Here is a 16552-nt window from a genome sequence, read left to right on the forward strand (position 1 = left end):
TTATTTTCCGAGCAAAAAATTAAACTTAAAACGTAACGATTATTTTCTGAGTAAAAAATAAAACTCAAAATATAATGATTAAACTTGATTTTTATAAGTAAAAATTAAAAAATAAAAATCAGTGCCGCTGAAGGTACCCCAAGTAATAAGAAATATATTGGTTTACTCCTTATGCACGTAGCATTTCTCTTTCCGCGTGATTTTTTGAGTTGAAATTTCAAAGGATAATCGTTATTTGCGGTCCCTGAAAATTATAAAAAAGCAAATAAAAAATAAACAAGTAATTTTTAGCAAAAAAAAACCCGACTTCAACTCTCATATAAAAAAATATATATATATATATCTCATAATCCACTGATCGGACCTCAACCAGATTAGTATGGGACCACCTCTGAGAACTAAAAAAAATAGCAAAGAAAAACTAAAAAATTTAAGTGAGCAAATTTTGTTTCTTAATTTTTTTCTGAAATCGAACATACTTCTATATGTACATAGTTTTTTTTTTTAATTGCCTCACTGCCGTTGTAAGTATTTCAATGGTCATTTTTAATATTAAATTATGAATGCTTAATGGCTACAGAACCGTGCTTCCAGTTTTAAAAAACTTTTTCCCTAACTACAGTTACCCATCGCTTGCACGCACTTCGAACCAAAAAAGTAAACGCCCGTAAGTTTTATTCATATGTACATACATTCGCTGCAGAAGCACGCATATCCGATCGTTCATTCATTCGACAAATCGCTCATTTCCTCCTTGATTAAAACACTTGTCTGCCCACTTACTTATTCGAGAAGTTGCTGCTCATACTGCTGCTGCTTATCGTAATACTGTCCCCCTGTATACCTCCTTCCGCTACTTACTATCTTCTCTGTAGACCACCAGCAACAACCTCGGATATCATTCATAACTATAGGAAACAACAACCTGCTTCGTCAGCAGCTCCAGTTTTTTCGCTCCATATATTTTTTTTCTTTGCTTACTCATTATATATTTTGGCAAATTGTACGCAGCTCTTAAGCTCGAACTCTACAAAAGTACCTTAATTTAAGGCCATTTACTCGATTAAGTCGAGGTATTGTTGCTGCTCCTGCTGCTGAAAACCCGGTGCAACCGAGCGGCAGCTGTATTTTTTTTGGCAGTGCGAATGCTTCCGATTTGTTGTTGTTGTTGCTGTTGTTTGTTTTCTCAACTACTTAAATAACCAAGTACTTTTCATTTGGCTTGCCAACGCATATTTTCATACGTATATCCCCATGGGTACCTGGCGAAGGACAGCAACCTGGCAGCGTCATTCACCGAAAAAAGGAAGCGAGCGCAGCACAATTGCAGGCGAAAAAAATGTATATTTACCACAAAATTCAAGGTGTAATCAACATCCGCTGGCAAACGAACGAAGGGAGGAAACAACGAAAAAATTCCACACCGCACAAAAAAAAAACGAAGCGGAGCAAATAAGTAGTGGTGTCTTCTTCCACGGCGAGGCAGTGTAGTGGAAAGAAACGATGCAGCACCTGAAGGGTCTTTAAATTTTAAGTATTCACACACAGACGCGTACAGCACTGTGATCTATGCCACAAACACACGCAACCGCTTGGACCCATTGGCTTGCTGATAGCCGCCTTGGAGTGCACAATTTTGAGGCGTCGCGTAGTGGTACAGTCCCAAACATTCATTTTTGGAAAAAATTGTAAGCGGCTACTGTATTAAGAATTAAATAGAAAATTTATAAAAGAAATTATATATAAAAATAAACAAAAATACAAAAAGATACGTCAATGAAAATATTTTAAAGTAAATAAAGCATCAAAAAATTAATAAATATATAGAAAAATAATTAAAAATGTTCAAAAACACCTGCAAATAATAAAAATAAATAAGTAAAATACGAAAAAAGTAAGATAGTAGAACGGGAAAAAATAAATAAAAAGGAAAATAATAAAAATAAAATTAAAAATAAAAACAAAATTTTAAAGGAAAATAATAACAGCATAAGAAAGGAAAATAAAAAAATAATGAAAAATTAAAATAATAAAAAATAAAAACGAAAATAATAAAAATAAATAAAATTAAAAAGGAAATAAAAGAAATACAAATTTCCCTTGTTTAATACACCCTGAACTAAAGAATTCAAATATAACAAGTAAGAAAGTCTAAGTTCGGGCGAAGCCGAACATTAAATACCCGGCGCAAGTATTAAACATATGTTTTTTCACCTTTCCGAAACCTTCCGCTAGATGGTAAGCCGGGGTGTATCAATTTTGAGTAAATTAGCGTCCTTCAATTTCGAAATATTGAAGTTTCAAGCATTTCTGAAATTTACCGTTATATGAAAAGCGGCCGTAATTTTAGCCTGAATTCAATAATTTTTAATAATTGGCTTTTATGTGGCAAGCACAATAACCACACCGAGTTTGGTACAAATTGGTAGAACGGTTACCAATATACTTATATGAGATCATAAGTGGGCGGTGCCACGCCCATTTTCCAAAGTTTTACCATAATCGTATTTCTTGGTAAAGAATTGTTGCAAGCATCAATTTTGAATAAATTAGCTTCAATATTTACTGATTTATCGAAGATTTTTTATTTATCTAAATTTCCGTTATATGGGATGTGGGCGTGGTTATTGTCCGATTTTAAAAAGTTTCGGCGATTTTTATGCTGTGCCAAGGCCAACAACTGTACCAAGTTTGGAAGAAATTGGTGCAGCGGTTACCAAGATATACACATGTAACCATAAGTGGGCTTGGCTACGCCCATTTTCCAAAAATTTATAATATTCTTATTTTTCGTCTAAAAATTATTGTAAATATCAATTTTGAGTGAATAATCTCCAGTAGTTACTAAAATATCGCCGTTTTCGTATTTCTGAAAATTACCGTTATATGGGAAGTAGGCGTGGTTATTGAGCGACTTTAAAAATTTTCGGCCATTTGGTATGTTGTGCGAAGGCCAACAACTGTGCCAAGTTTGGAAGAAATTGGTGCAGCGGTTACCAAGATATACACATGTAACCATAAGTGGGCGTGGCTACGCCCATTTTCCATTATAATATTCTTATTTTTCGTCTAAAAATTATTGTAAATATCAATTTTGAGTGAATTATCTTCAGTAGTTACTAAAATATCGCAGTTTTCGTATTTCTGGAAATTACCTTTATATGGGAAGTGGGCGTGGTTAAGGTCCGATGTCGCCCATTTTCAATACCAACCTACCTTGGATTAAGGGAAACCTACATACCAAATTTCGTTGAGATATCTCAATTTTTGCTCGAGTTATCGTGTACACGGACGGACGGACAGACAGACATGGCTTAATCAATTTCTTTTTTCATCCTGATCATTTATGTATACATTTGTCTATATCTATCTCGATTCGTTTTGGCTGTTACAAACAACCGTTATGTGAACAAAATTAATATACCCTTGTGCACAAGTGCGCTCGGGTATAAAAATTGAATATTCAAAATACTTTATTTTTCCCCCGTAATACCACTGTGCGTCGTCGTAGTCCGTTCTTTATGTGGTGTCGTGTGTAACGCACGAAAGCACGAGTTGCATCGGTAGTGGTGGTGATACGACCGACAGGTATTGAGACAACTAAACACCTTGTGTGCGTCTGCCTTACACAAGCGGCAGCAGTGTCCGAAGTAGCAGCATAAAAGGGACTCCAACATAACTGAACTACCACTGCCTGCCTGTTGCCTGTACTGCCAGGAGGCTTTGGCTGGTAGCTGCACAATTTCTGGGCCGCTACTTAATGCTCCATATGCGCCACCAGAAAAAAAAACAGAATACTCGTAATAATAAAAATAAATAAAATAATACAGCGCGCACAACAACAATAAATAAAAGACACAAGCGTTGAGTCTTTCCTTTCATTCTTTGCTTGCTGCTTGCCCCTTGTATCTTTTCCTTGCCTTGCTCCTGCCTGCCGTTTGTTTTATGCCCAAACTGTGGCGTGGGAAGATTTTTCTTTAGGCTCAAACACAGCGTAATATTTCGTCTTCTTGCTGCGCTTTACTACCACACTCCTCGCCCCCCTTTCGCATTCCCTGTTGGGTTCTGTGGCATGCATGGCGTGGCGTGTTTTGTATCTTGTCTTGATCACTGGCATTCTTTGTTGATCCCTTTGTAGTTATTCTGCTTTGTTGTTGCTGTTTGGTGCAAGAACCCAACACAGTCAGCCAGCCTCTCCCCAAAAAAATGTGGAGTAGAAGAAATGTTTTATGCGCGCAACGAAGGAGTTAGGGCAACCGAAAAATTTAGGAAGAAGAAACAAAACGAAGAGAAACAGCTCAGCGGTTACTGGACTGCTTGGTTGAAGATTCTACATAGTTGTGTGTGAGTGTGTGTGCAATAGAGGTTTGGATGGTCGAATTGTTTAAATAAATACAACATAGTTAAAAAAAATATATATATTTAGAATTTTTGTCATGCAACTTTAAGAAGACTAAGGGCCAGTTTTTCAGTGCACGGCCGTGGTTTAAACTAATTTGAAACGCCCGATTTGGCTGAGTTTGAACTAATATCAGCCAATCAAATGTCAGCCAGCTGTTCAATTTAAACTCAGTTTACTTAAACTAAGTTTAAACTAGCACTGAAAAATTTAGGAATTTTGTGTTCAACTTTTTTAACGACATTCAAAATTTCAATAGCCATCAAAAGCTACTTTAAAGCGAGATCTCTCTCACTCTTTCTTTTTAATGTGGCATCAATTCTTCAAAGCGCCTTCTAACGCCACTCGTTTGTCAACTTCTTAATTCGCCGCCATTTCACATAGTAAAACAGAACTAGTCTTCTAACTGAATCTACTCATAACTCCATAGTTATAGCCTAAAAAAAAAATAGGTTTGTGAATTTCACTAAACTGATCATGACGATCGGTCATACTCCAAATCTACGGTTATTCATTTTTTATGAACTATTTCTTGCCTCGCTTAATTACACACTTACCCTTTAATGCTCCTCAACTGCTCTACTAACTATGTATGTACACCGCTTGCATGATCATTTCGTCTCGCGACGATCACCGCCAGTCGAAGACAATAGCCCGGAATTATAGCCTTAAAGGCTGAAACGCAGGCGACGATGACAAATGAAATTTTCTACACTCATTGATTTTGTAATTTACATAAAGAAGCATTAATGTTTAAGTAGTTTTTTTTTTTATTCAACACGCAGCATGATCAAGCAATGATCGCGCATACTTTGCATTCACTTCCTTGTAGCTGAGATAGTTGTTACCATCAGAATCATTGGAAAAAGGCAAAACAGAAATAATGAAATCAGTGTCAACAGCAGTGGCAGCAACAGCTTACCTCTACTTGGCTTCTAGTCATCGTCACTGCAGTCAATGATCACCGATCGTCGTTCGTCCATCGCCATCGATTGTGGCTGAAACAATAATTACACTTTAATTTGACTGTTTGCTTGCTTAGGTAACGCGCGCGTGTGTTACAAACGGCTGCGCTTTCCAGCTACCAGCAATTCAAATTCATTCGTTTACTCTCTTTTTTTTCGTGCATACATACATACATACATATTTATTTGTTATTTTACAAAATTACGCCGTTCACCTTTTTTGCCGCTCACATATTTTTTTGTTAAATCATCCCATTTGATTTGACAAGCAAGTGATTTCCAATAATGACGAAAAAGTGCGCTCAAAAAAGCATAGGAAAAAAATTTCAAGAAATCGTTTCGCCACACATATTTTTTGAAGTGGTTTTCATACGAAAATGACATTAAATTTGTGCGCACAACCTGCGATCGATCAGCTTAGGCGTTCGCGAGTTCTGTGTATGTATAAATTTTTTTATTTTATTTTTTTCCTAAACAAAACTACATTTTTTGATATGTTAATGACTACTCGAAAAAGTACTTAAGGTGTATGAATTTTATAAATAAAAAATAAAAAAAAAATAAACTTTGCATCACTTACCTTCACGTGTTTTGGTTCTTGCTCACTTGTGTTTGAGTTTTTTTTTGGTAGCCCATCACTTGTGGTTGTTTACTTTTGCACACTGAATTAGGTTGCTGTTGTTTGTGCGCGAGCGCGTCGATTTTTTGTTCGTTTGAAGTTTTTTGTAATGTTTGCACTTCTTGCTGTATGTACAGTTTCAGTGAATGGCTTTGCTCTAAATTTTGCATAATTTCAGTTCATTTTTTACAAATACATTCGCTCGCATGTAATGAGTTTCAGTTTTCATAGCACTTGCATATTTCTTGCGATGCTTTTTACAAGCTTTTTTTAACTACTAAAATTGCATTAAACATTTGATCTTACCCTTCAAAAGACTCCATTCGGTTTTGTTGCTTAAAAGCTCTGCCTTGTGCTTCTAGAAAGTTTTCATTATTATCCAAAATTTGCATTAAAACAGTGATGCTCAAAACAGCGCCAGCGGGCGGAGCTCTTTAAAGCTCTCTGTAGATGTCGTATGGGCGCGCATAGAGTAAAACCTCTGTCTGAGCATCACAGCACAACTTTTTCGATTCTGGAGCATCGCTATGGGGTTTGTTAAGGCTCTTATGGTATTAAAATTGGAGTTGTGACTCTTAAGATTTCTGAAATAACATGAACTTAAAAATAAGAATTTACTAAAAGCTTTTTCTCAATGAGCTTGCACCACATGACAGTGTTTTAAAAGCTAGCACGCGATATTCTAAAGCTCTTGTGCTTATTTTTGTGCACTAGGTTATATTTTTTTAACAAAAAAAGTTATGCGACTGTGAGCTTTCGTCAGTTGTAAAAGCTCTTCATAAATCAGTAACCACCAAAACATAGTCTGCGAATAAAGTTGAGGTTTACAAAACTTTGACGATTTTATATGAATTCGCTCCTAATAAAAGCTTCTTGCGGTCACCGCTGACTTGCGTTAATCTCCTTCGATGCTGCTGTGCTTTTCTCTTGTTAATTGTTTTCCCAATGCCTTGACTGTTTTCGTAGTAAATATTCAAGCATGAATTAGGAAAAGGGGGAAAAATTTTAGTTTTGATGAGATTTAGATTAAAATAAAGTAAATGGCATCAAGTTCAAAATAAAGACATCGTGTACTTTTGAACATGTTTTCCTAACGAGCTTTGACAGCATGAGAAAACTTGAAAGCTCTCCTAGCTAGCTTTCACTTCTCTTTTTTTTTTGCTTATGCTCTTTTTAATTTTTTGCGGCTGTTCAACATAGATTTGTTATCATTGTATGTACTTTAAAGCTCTAGTTACAATAGTAACGAACGAAATAACCCGCTTTTAAAGCTTTCTTTGGATTTTATTAGTAAAAAGTTTTGTTGGCTTGCAGCTTTCGTGGCATTCAAAGTTCTTTTTGAAAGCTTTCACATGCTTGTGTGTGCTTCATCTTTTTTAAGCTTTCTAATATTAAATATTCACTATCTGTTAAAAGCCTTTCTATAGCTTTTAATTTTTATCAACACTCCAGTTTCCCACCTTCTCCTAACTCCTTATATGCTTAGTCCATTTATCTCTGAGATCGCTATTCCAGCAGCTGACAACCTATTACCATTTTAAGCTATAAATACTACAAATATCTGAGTCAATGTATGTAAATACATACATACATACACATGTACGTACTATGTATGTATGCTAGCTTGTGCTGTGTCTTGCCCGCGTTCACATAGTGAAAGTGCTTACGTTGGGAAAAATCGAAGCAAAGCAATTTTGTAATACTCGCAGTTATTGTATTTGCCACATCAACAATAATGTATGTATGATTAAACGACTGTGTGCTAATAAAAATCCCTGCGGGCGTGTGAACTTGTGCGCCAATCACTTACGTACACATACAGGTATGGTACAACCGACTGGGATACTCTTTACTGTCCACTGCGCGCGCGCGCCGACTTCTGCATCCATTTCTTGCCTTTTGGCATGCATGCAATTCTTCAGTGAACACATAGCCAGCCATACATAAATTCACTTTCAAATGCAGAAATTATTTACCACCAAGCGGTTGTCGGTCTTGTCCTTGCTTTTGCAAAGCGACAAACCAGCTCACACCAAGCCTCACTCCTCCTAAGCTTGCCTTGTAGAGCTACATGTGTATTTGTATGTATTACTTAGCTGCCTGCCTTCGTTGCTGTCTACTTAAGGCTGCAGAATGCCAATTGGTCTGCAATATTATGCATTATTGCCCTTAAGCGTTTGCCTCGAGCACGTCAAGGCGCCAGGGAAAGGACGGAGGAAGACCTGAGCGCGCGCGTCTGCAAGTAGATATGGTGAGGAAAATTAAAAAGCGAACGCGCACTTCATTGGAAAATCGCGCGCAACTGTGTGAGTCTCAGCTTAGGAAGTAGAAGAAATAGGAATCTATCAAAGACTAGACGATATGGTTGCTGGCGCGCTGAGAAGATTCTTGGGCGGCACACAAAAAGCGAGGAAAAAAAGTATACGCGCACGTTTTTGTGATTTTCTAGCAATTTTACTGCTTCGCACCCGAAGCTAGGAGGGCTGCAGTGGTGCGCCTGCGCACATGAAATTCAGAATGGATAAGGAAATTATTGGTAAATAAGTGTGGTAGTAGCTAATCGAAGGCAAGCGCGTCTGTCTATCTGGCTGCTCACTCGCACGCTGGCAACGAGTTGAATCAATGCGACTGTGCTTTTTTTGTACTGTGATTTTTTTTCTTCCACCAATGCATCAACCGCCTCGCAAGAGTCCCTAGCAACCTCAACTTAGTTGCACTGTGGCGGCAGCAAAAATTCCACAAATATAGCAGCCAGCACAGATTACTCACTAGTACTCGCACAAAAGATGTAGTCAGATTCCGGAATCGATCGAGATATTTGCTCTTTTTGTTTTTCGCCCCACGTTCTATTAGTTATGTGGTTTGTGTTTTGCTCTTGAATGAATTGTGGGCTGTCCGCTGTTGCCGCTCACTTCTCTCCTACCTCTACTCTACTATTGGAATTTTCAAAGTCAATCGATGCGATTTACGGCAAGCGAGCCCTTCAGTGCCGAATCAGTAAATAATAAAAGGCGGCGGCGGCGGCAGTGGTGGTGGCGGTGATGGTAGCAGTTGGAAGTCTCGAGACTCTTTTGCAACATTTCTGGCAGCATCTTTTCGCACATACACACAGCTTTACTCCAATGGCAACTCCCATATTTACTGCTGCGCTTCTTTCGCCACTTCATCGCCCGGCTGCCATTCCACCATAGTTCGCGCGGTTTGCCCTCTTCTAGTTCAGCGCTGCTTGCTAAAACATGTTGGCCACATATTTCTGTTAATGCTTTTGTTGCTTGCAACATAGGCCGCGGACCCACATACATATTTATGTACATTAGGGCCGAGTAATTTAATTTCGAAAAAAAGTGTATGGCATATTCGAATTCTACGTTCGATTCTAAGCAAAAATGGTGAACAAACTATAAACCAAAAATTATGTTTGACCTTCCCAATTTTTAATAGAAAAATCAGTGTATTATTATAATTTTTTCTGAACAAAATTAATTTTTCATTAACAAAATTTTGTGTTTTCTTCATACAATAACTGCTTTTTCTTTTGAAAATTGGGAGGGTCAAACGTCATTTTTGGCAAACAGTTTTTTCGCCATTTTTGCTTACAATAAATCGTAGAATTTGAATTTGCTATACTCTTTCTTCGAAAATTTTGCTCCGAACTAAATACTTCGGCCTAATGTACACACTTAAAAATTCAAATCGTTCAGTAATATCTATATATGTAGGTATTTTTATACTACGCTAAAGTTGGTTGCTTTTTAGTGACTGGCTCTCCAACAACCCAGCCGGCTCATCGACCGGCTTACTAACTGACTGTCTGTTTCACTTACTGTCTCAAAGGCTTGGGAATCGCGTTTTATTTTGACCATGAGATTATTTCATTTTCTGTGTTTCCTTTTTGCCAGCAATGATCAGTGTTGGTATCGATTGTTGTTGTTAGGGTTTTTTGCTAGCCAGCTAGCTAACTTCTTGCTTTAGCACATCATTGATTTTTTTAGCTTTGAAGAGGAAGTTGCCAAGCGCTGAAAGAAATTCCTTTGAAGCGGTTGAGTGAGGTGTGAGAATATGGTGGCGAGTTGTAGTTATTTTGGTTTCTGATTTTGACCAATAAAAAAAAAAAAAACATTGCTTAAAATAACTGGAATTCCAAAAATCGAAACATTTTAGCTAATATAAAGCTGTGATACAATAGATACTCTCAAACTCAGCAAACGTGCTAATACGTGTGAAATGATTTAATTCAGCGTAAAATGACTATGAAGTATAAAAGCATCTTGTATATACAAAAGTTTGTGCCACTCAAAATGGCCAGCAAAATGGTGAAAGCATTGACCACAACTAAATTTGTCACTAGAAAAATAACTTTTTAAAGTTGTTGTCCAGATAAAAAAAAAAAGTGTCTTTCCGAGGTCAGACATGGATTACGGCTTTAAATTGGCTGTTACGCTAGAACTCAGTGATTAAGGAATAAAATCATCTTGAGATACCCTTATAAGTTACAAAAGTATCTGCGCTGCAAATTAGCCAGCAGAAGCGTTGAAGCATTGACAACAACTCAATTTCTCACTATAAAAATAGTTTCTAGAATTATTGCTCAGATAAAAAAGTATCTTTTCCCGGTTAGACAAGGATTATGACTTCGAGATTACTCTGAAGCTAGACTATGTTTAAACATATGTATGTATAAAAAATATCTTAAAATGATAGACATCAGCGATTCGGGAATAAAATCAGCTTCAGATATGAAAGTATCTCAGAGATACAAAAGTATCTGCCACTAAAACAGCTCGCAGAATCATTAAAACAGGGGTCACGACTAAATTTGTCACTACAGAAATAATTTCCAAAATGTTTGCTCAGATAAAAAAGTTACTTTCGTCGGACAGACAATGATTGTTATTTCGAGATTGTTTTAAAGCTAAACTATGTATAAAAATCATGTTAAAATGATAAAAATCAGCCATTTAGGAATAGAAATATCTTGAGATATAAAAGTATCTCAGAGATACAAAAGTATCTGCGACTCATAACAGCTGAGAGACACATTAAAATCGCGATCACGACTGTCACTACAGAATTAATATCTAAATCTAACGCTCAGATAAAAAAAAACATCTTTTCATAGTCAGACGTAGATAATAGCTTCACAATAGGTTTTAACTGGGCTAACATATAAAAATGTTTAAAAATCATCGAAATTCGTGTTGCAAAAACCAAAATTAGCTTTGTGGTATAAATGTATCTTTGAGACTTTGTGACTGAACACAGACAACGAAGAAATAATTCGTTACAGATGACTATTTTTTGCCTTTATAAATATATAATTTCTGATTTTATGTAAATATTTGCTAGTTACAAAAGTATCTCCAAACCGTCCGACACGGTAAATAACAACACATATGCGCTAAAAGCAAACAGCCATGTAAATGCCCATGCAGTGTATTTAATTTAACGATGTAACAGCAAAACGATATACAAAAGTATCTATAAATTACAAAAGTAAGTAACTAAAACTCAAAACAGCTAAACACAAACGTTCAAACAATGAGGACAACTTGCTTTGTCTATAAACATTTAATTTCTAAATTCATTTCCTAGATATAAAAGTATCTCATCACACTTAAAGGCAATAAATCGTAGCGAAAGCACGTCTACAATGAAAAAAATAAAAATAAAAACATGCAAAAACAAAATGAATGAAAAATATTAAATTAATTAAAAAACGTAAAATTATCTGTGAGATATGAAAATCCGAGATCGCCACAGGAAATCAAATAAAACACACGTAAGACAAACTCTAATGGGTATGAGAAAAGCAAACAAACATGCAAATTGTACATGATGCACACATTCATACATACAGTCGTACATGTGTCATACACACTCAAGTCTGTACATATATGTAACTAACTAAAAGTTGTTGAAAAAACCCATCGTAAAACAGAAATAAAAATCAAACACCTGCAGATGCACATCCGCGACATGGCGGCGGGCGGCACAGCACAGCACAGTCGGACAAGTTGTATTGATGATGTATCTGCCAATTTCGAATGTTTCGAATGCTGCTGCTGCGTTGCATACAATTAAAACTAAAAAGTTGTTAAACAAGCGGCGTTGGCAGTGGTAGTGCGCTAAGGAAGTTATTTGAGAGTTGTTAAGCTTTTAAGGCGCGCGCTGCTGCAGCTCACACCCGCGCATCGCGCGCTGTTGCTCATGGACAACTGCTTACATTGCGATGGCAATAAAAACACCCGGCAACAATAATTGCAACATCTCCACCAATCGCCAATGACGACGACGACGACGACGGCGACCTACACCTTCGCATTTTCATTTGATGGGTACTTGCCTTCGCTCTGACTTTTCGCTTCTTTGGCATTCAACTTTCTATTTTCCAAAGTTGCGCGTCAACGCCAACACCAACGCGCCACCCCGACAGCGTCGTTCGTTGTTGCTGTAACATTTGTCGTAATATTTTTATGTGCGTATTCTATTGGCTTGTTTGTTGTTTTTTATGTTGTTGCTTTGTTGATTTTGTGGAGTTGAGTTGGTCGCAACAAAAACAAAAATGCATTTTATTTGAAAAATCGTTGCTTTGATGTTATGTACCGCTGTTGTTGTTGCTTGTTATTAGCTGGCTGATATAAAATTTGTCTGCTGTTTTTTCAACGGAAAAGGCATAAAACTGCAGACAGCAACTAATGTGGAATTTCTTTAGTGTTAGCTGGGGCGCGCGATTTTTTTTTTGTTATAAATGTCTGAAGATGTTGAAGAGAAAATTAAAAAAAAATATGGAAACATTTTATAGCAGGAAAAAATTGCATATTATTCAAGCGCCGATTTGGCTGGGGCAGAAGTTTTACGAGCGATGCAGTATGTTTGCTTGACATTTTGAAAAAAAAAAAGAATAAAAATAAACATTTTTTACTGCTGCGAATGAAGTGCTAGCGACGCTTTTAAGCGAGACAAATGGTGGAAGTTTGCAATGAAAATCATTGGTAAATATTTTTTGTTGATAATTATGCTATTTGAGTTTTGTGAAGACTTTAATAATTAAAAAGTCTGGGTGAGCAGTCGTATCTTGAGAATATATGTAGGTAAACAAATGCATAATATCTAGGAAGGACATATGAGGATTTAGTATTTCTCATATTGGAGTTGTGCTATTATTGCTTATGAGATTATTTAAAATGGAAATATTCCGCTGTAAACGCTCCAGTTGTTTTACAAGTGTAGCCTTGTCTAGTGATTACCCTACCAGACAGGGGCTCCGTGAAACAAGATAGGCTTAAATCTGCCTTCACACAGCTAATAAAGTAGTTCGGGCGAGAGGCTTCACATTTTACCGATAGCTCCCCTACAGCAGTACAAGGCAACCGACGCCTTTCTTACCCTTTCCTCAATGTTAGGCTTTCACGACAGCTTCCTACCCAGGATCAAGGATAAGTACTTGACCCTGTCTGATTAGCGAAAACCCCCACTCGGATATCTTGTCCTTCCTGGTAAACAATACCAGCTATGTCTAGCTGGGATTTACTTCGAGGCGGCTGTTGATCGTCCACCTAGTTACCTGATTCAGGTAATCTGAGCCAGATCAAAAAGGGTGTCTAGAAATTGTTCCCCAATCAAAAGTTTCACATCATCTACATAGGCGATCACCCCGACATCCCACTTTTCCAGTTCCTCTAGAATTCGTTTACAACGGCAATCCAGGATAGGGGAGAGAGAACACTACCTTGCGGAGTTCCCCTTTTGACTCTGCGCTGAGTGCAGGCGCTCCCACACTTCGCTACGACTGTCACGAAGTAAGCTGTAGATAAGCCTTGTTAGGTTGGTTTCAACTCCCAGATTGTCAATAGACAGGACTATTGCCTCTGGAGTGACATTGTTGAAGGCCCCCTCGATATCGAGGAAGGCCACTACTGCATAATCTTTATGCGAGAAGGCTTCCTCTAACCACTTTACCGCGGTCCACCTACCTTTCCTTGCAATAAGCATGTTGAGCTCTTGAAACACAGTCACGAGGAATGGTGTTTCTTATGTACAGGTCTATCAGTCTCTCGAGCATTTTTAGCAAAAACGAAGGCAGACTCATAAGCCTGAAATACCTAGGGGAAACAGGGAAAGGCTTTTCCGGCCTTCGGCATGACCGCAACGTTGACTACCCTCCAAGCCTTGGGGATGTACCCGGTCCTTACGCAGTTCGAACAAATAGGAGCCAACCAATTGCAGGACACCTCCAGAGCAGTGCAGCTGCGCACTTTTGACTTGAAGGGTTTGAACGAATTTATCGCCGAGGCCATGTGACGATCGTCCAGAAGATCGGAAAAGTACAGGACCTGAAGTATAAAATATTGCAAAGAAGTATATTTGACTGTACTACGATGTACGAAGTACAAGAGCTAAAAAAGAAGTACTGTACTTCCGAAAGGAGTATGGTTGGTCATATTAGATATACTACTCACTTACCTATACTTTAATATCTAAGAGATGCGTCTGTAACTTTAAGTAGATACCGTTTTCTCAGTAGTATAAAATTAGTCTGCACATAAAATTTTAAAAGCTACATACATACTTGAGTAACGGCCCTAGATAGTTACTTTTAGATTTTTAAGATACTCGAATAATTTTTTAGGTTTATAAGCTCATTTAATGGTTTATATTGCAACATATTTGTTACTCATAAATAATTCCCCGCTCTTCGTTTTCTCTCTTCTCATTACAGCCGAATGCACCAAAGGCTGCGAACACGGCCATTGCGACAAGCCCAATCAATGCATGTAAGTAACCAATTTTACATATAAATATACATATGTACATACTTAAATACGTATGTAGGTACTTTTTTATTACATAAACAAAATAAACTATTTGCTATTAATTTCTTAATAACCACACGAATCCATTTAAATAATACACGCCTCTGCACACGCTTCGCAATTCTGTGCGCTCACTCGCTACTTTACTAACTACGAGTATATTTCGTGCGCCATCACCACCCACCCATTTAATAACAGCAACGACAGCGGAGCAGCAAAAAATTTTCACGCCATACAACAAATATATATATATATATATATTTTTTTTTTTTTTTTATAGCTTCTTTGTTGTATTTCAAAATAGTTTGTGTGAATTCATTCAGAAGCGATTGCTTGACTGACTGCTTGCCTGCTGACTCGGGGTGTCGTCTCCGCTGTCTCATCAGCGGCAGTGGCAGTGGTAGCGTCCCACTCACTTTACAGCTGCTAGGTGGCCTCGTCGTCAGCACTCCAGTCAGTCACTCAGCCAACTGACGGACGGACATACTGTGTATATACATATGTAGTGAGGTCTGTATGTAGTCATTATGCATTTGCTCGCAGCTAATTAAAATTTGGTTTTGCACGTTCGCTCGTTGGCTCGCTGCTTCATGTGCGCAATGTATTTTTGTTACGCTACTGTTTGTTGCGCGTTGCAGTTGAATTTTTTTCGCTTTTAATTTTTTTAAAATTTTTTTTGCCCCGTTGATAAATTCTGTTACTTTGAAAAGTCAGATGCGAGCGCCAAAGCTATGCGCCGTGCTGCGATAGCTCATCTCCTGCGCGACGCGAAGGTGGTGTCACCGCGCGCGCACTCGGCATAGCTTTATTTGCTTACGCTTTTTGTTTGTTATTTTTTACTTTTTGCGCTCATTTTCCTGCGTTTTTTTTTTGCTGGTGTGTAGTTTCAAATTTAATTTCATGCAACTACAACAGTTTTGATTATTATAATGCGCTCTAAAGGCACCATCGCACCACCAAGTACTCGTACCTTCTCGAGTCGTATTAGCCTAGCCAGTCACTCAGTCAGCCAACCAGCCAGCCAGCTAAAGCTAAACACTCCCAAGCTGGCGGCATTTATTTTGGCAGACAGTCAGCAGTTGAAACATCATCACTGCACGCCGTTGTTATTGCTGCTGACTGGCACACCTTTTGTGTAGTTATTTAATAGGTTTTATTTTGCATTCCACATGCGCCCAACTTCAAATCGTATTTTGTTCATTTTTCTATTTATTTACGGTGCATTTTATTTGTCCTTTTGTTGTCTGTCTCGTTTGGCTTATTTGTGGCGCATTTTTTCGCCCTTTCTTAAACTAAATTTTCAATCCATTAATAGGGCGTATAACGTTTGCTACACAGCCATAACTCAAGTGGCGCTTGCGTTGCTTTTATTTCGCTTTGAATAGTTTGTGCATTTTTTTCGTCCTCAGCGCTCCACCGCCGCGCGCTGCCTTCTTATACTTTGTACTACGATGGCGCGCATGAAGACCACAAGCAAGAATTTAGCACTAAAGTGGCGGTGCGGTAAGAAATCGCTCACCGGTGCGCACAATCATCACCCACTCACCCACTCGCGGTTTGGTCTATTAGTTGGTTTGTTTGCTGGAGTGTGATTGCTTTGGCTTAGTCTTCCCGTCTATTTGATTTACTTCATCAACAGTCTGGCCGCCCTGAAGCAGCGCTGCTTGCATGTCTTTATGCCGCGGCCCTCACACCGCCTGCGCGCTTGCTTCCTCCTACAAACTAACTGCGCTTCTTGCTTTTTTTTTTTTTTTTT

General features: G+C 37.9%; 1 protein-coding gene across 1 annotated transcript in view; it reads left to right on the forward strand.

The window, feature by feature from the left end:
- LOC118744174 (neurogenic locus protein delta) overlaps positions 1–16552 on the forward strand; it is a 93270-nt gene that overhangs the window by 59875 nt on the left and 16843 nt on the right. Inside the window, exon 5 of the mRNA XM_036476978.1 lies at positions 14703–14757. Within this exon, the coding sequence (XP_036332871.1) occupies positions 14703–14757 (55 nt within the window). The remainder of the gene's footprint in view (positions 1–14702; positions 14758–16552) is intronic.

Source organism: Rhagoletis pomonella, unplaced genomic scaffold (assembly GCF_013731165.1).
Source record: "Rhagoletis pomonella isolate Grant_MI unplaced genomic scaffold, Rhpom_1.0 Rhpom_scaffold_00001, whole genome shotgun sequence".
Classification (NCBI taxonomy): Eukaryota; Metazoa; Arthropoda; class Insecta; order Diptera; family Tephritidae; genus Rhagoletis; species Rhagoletis pomonella.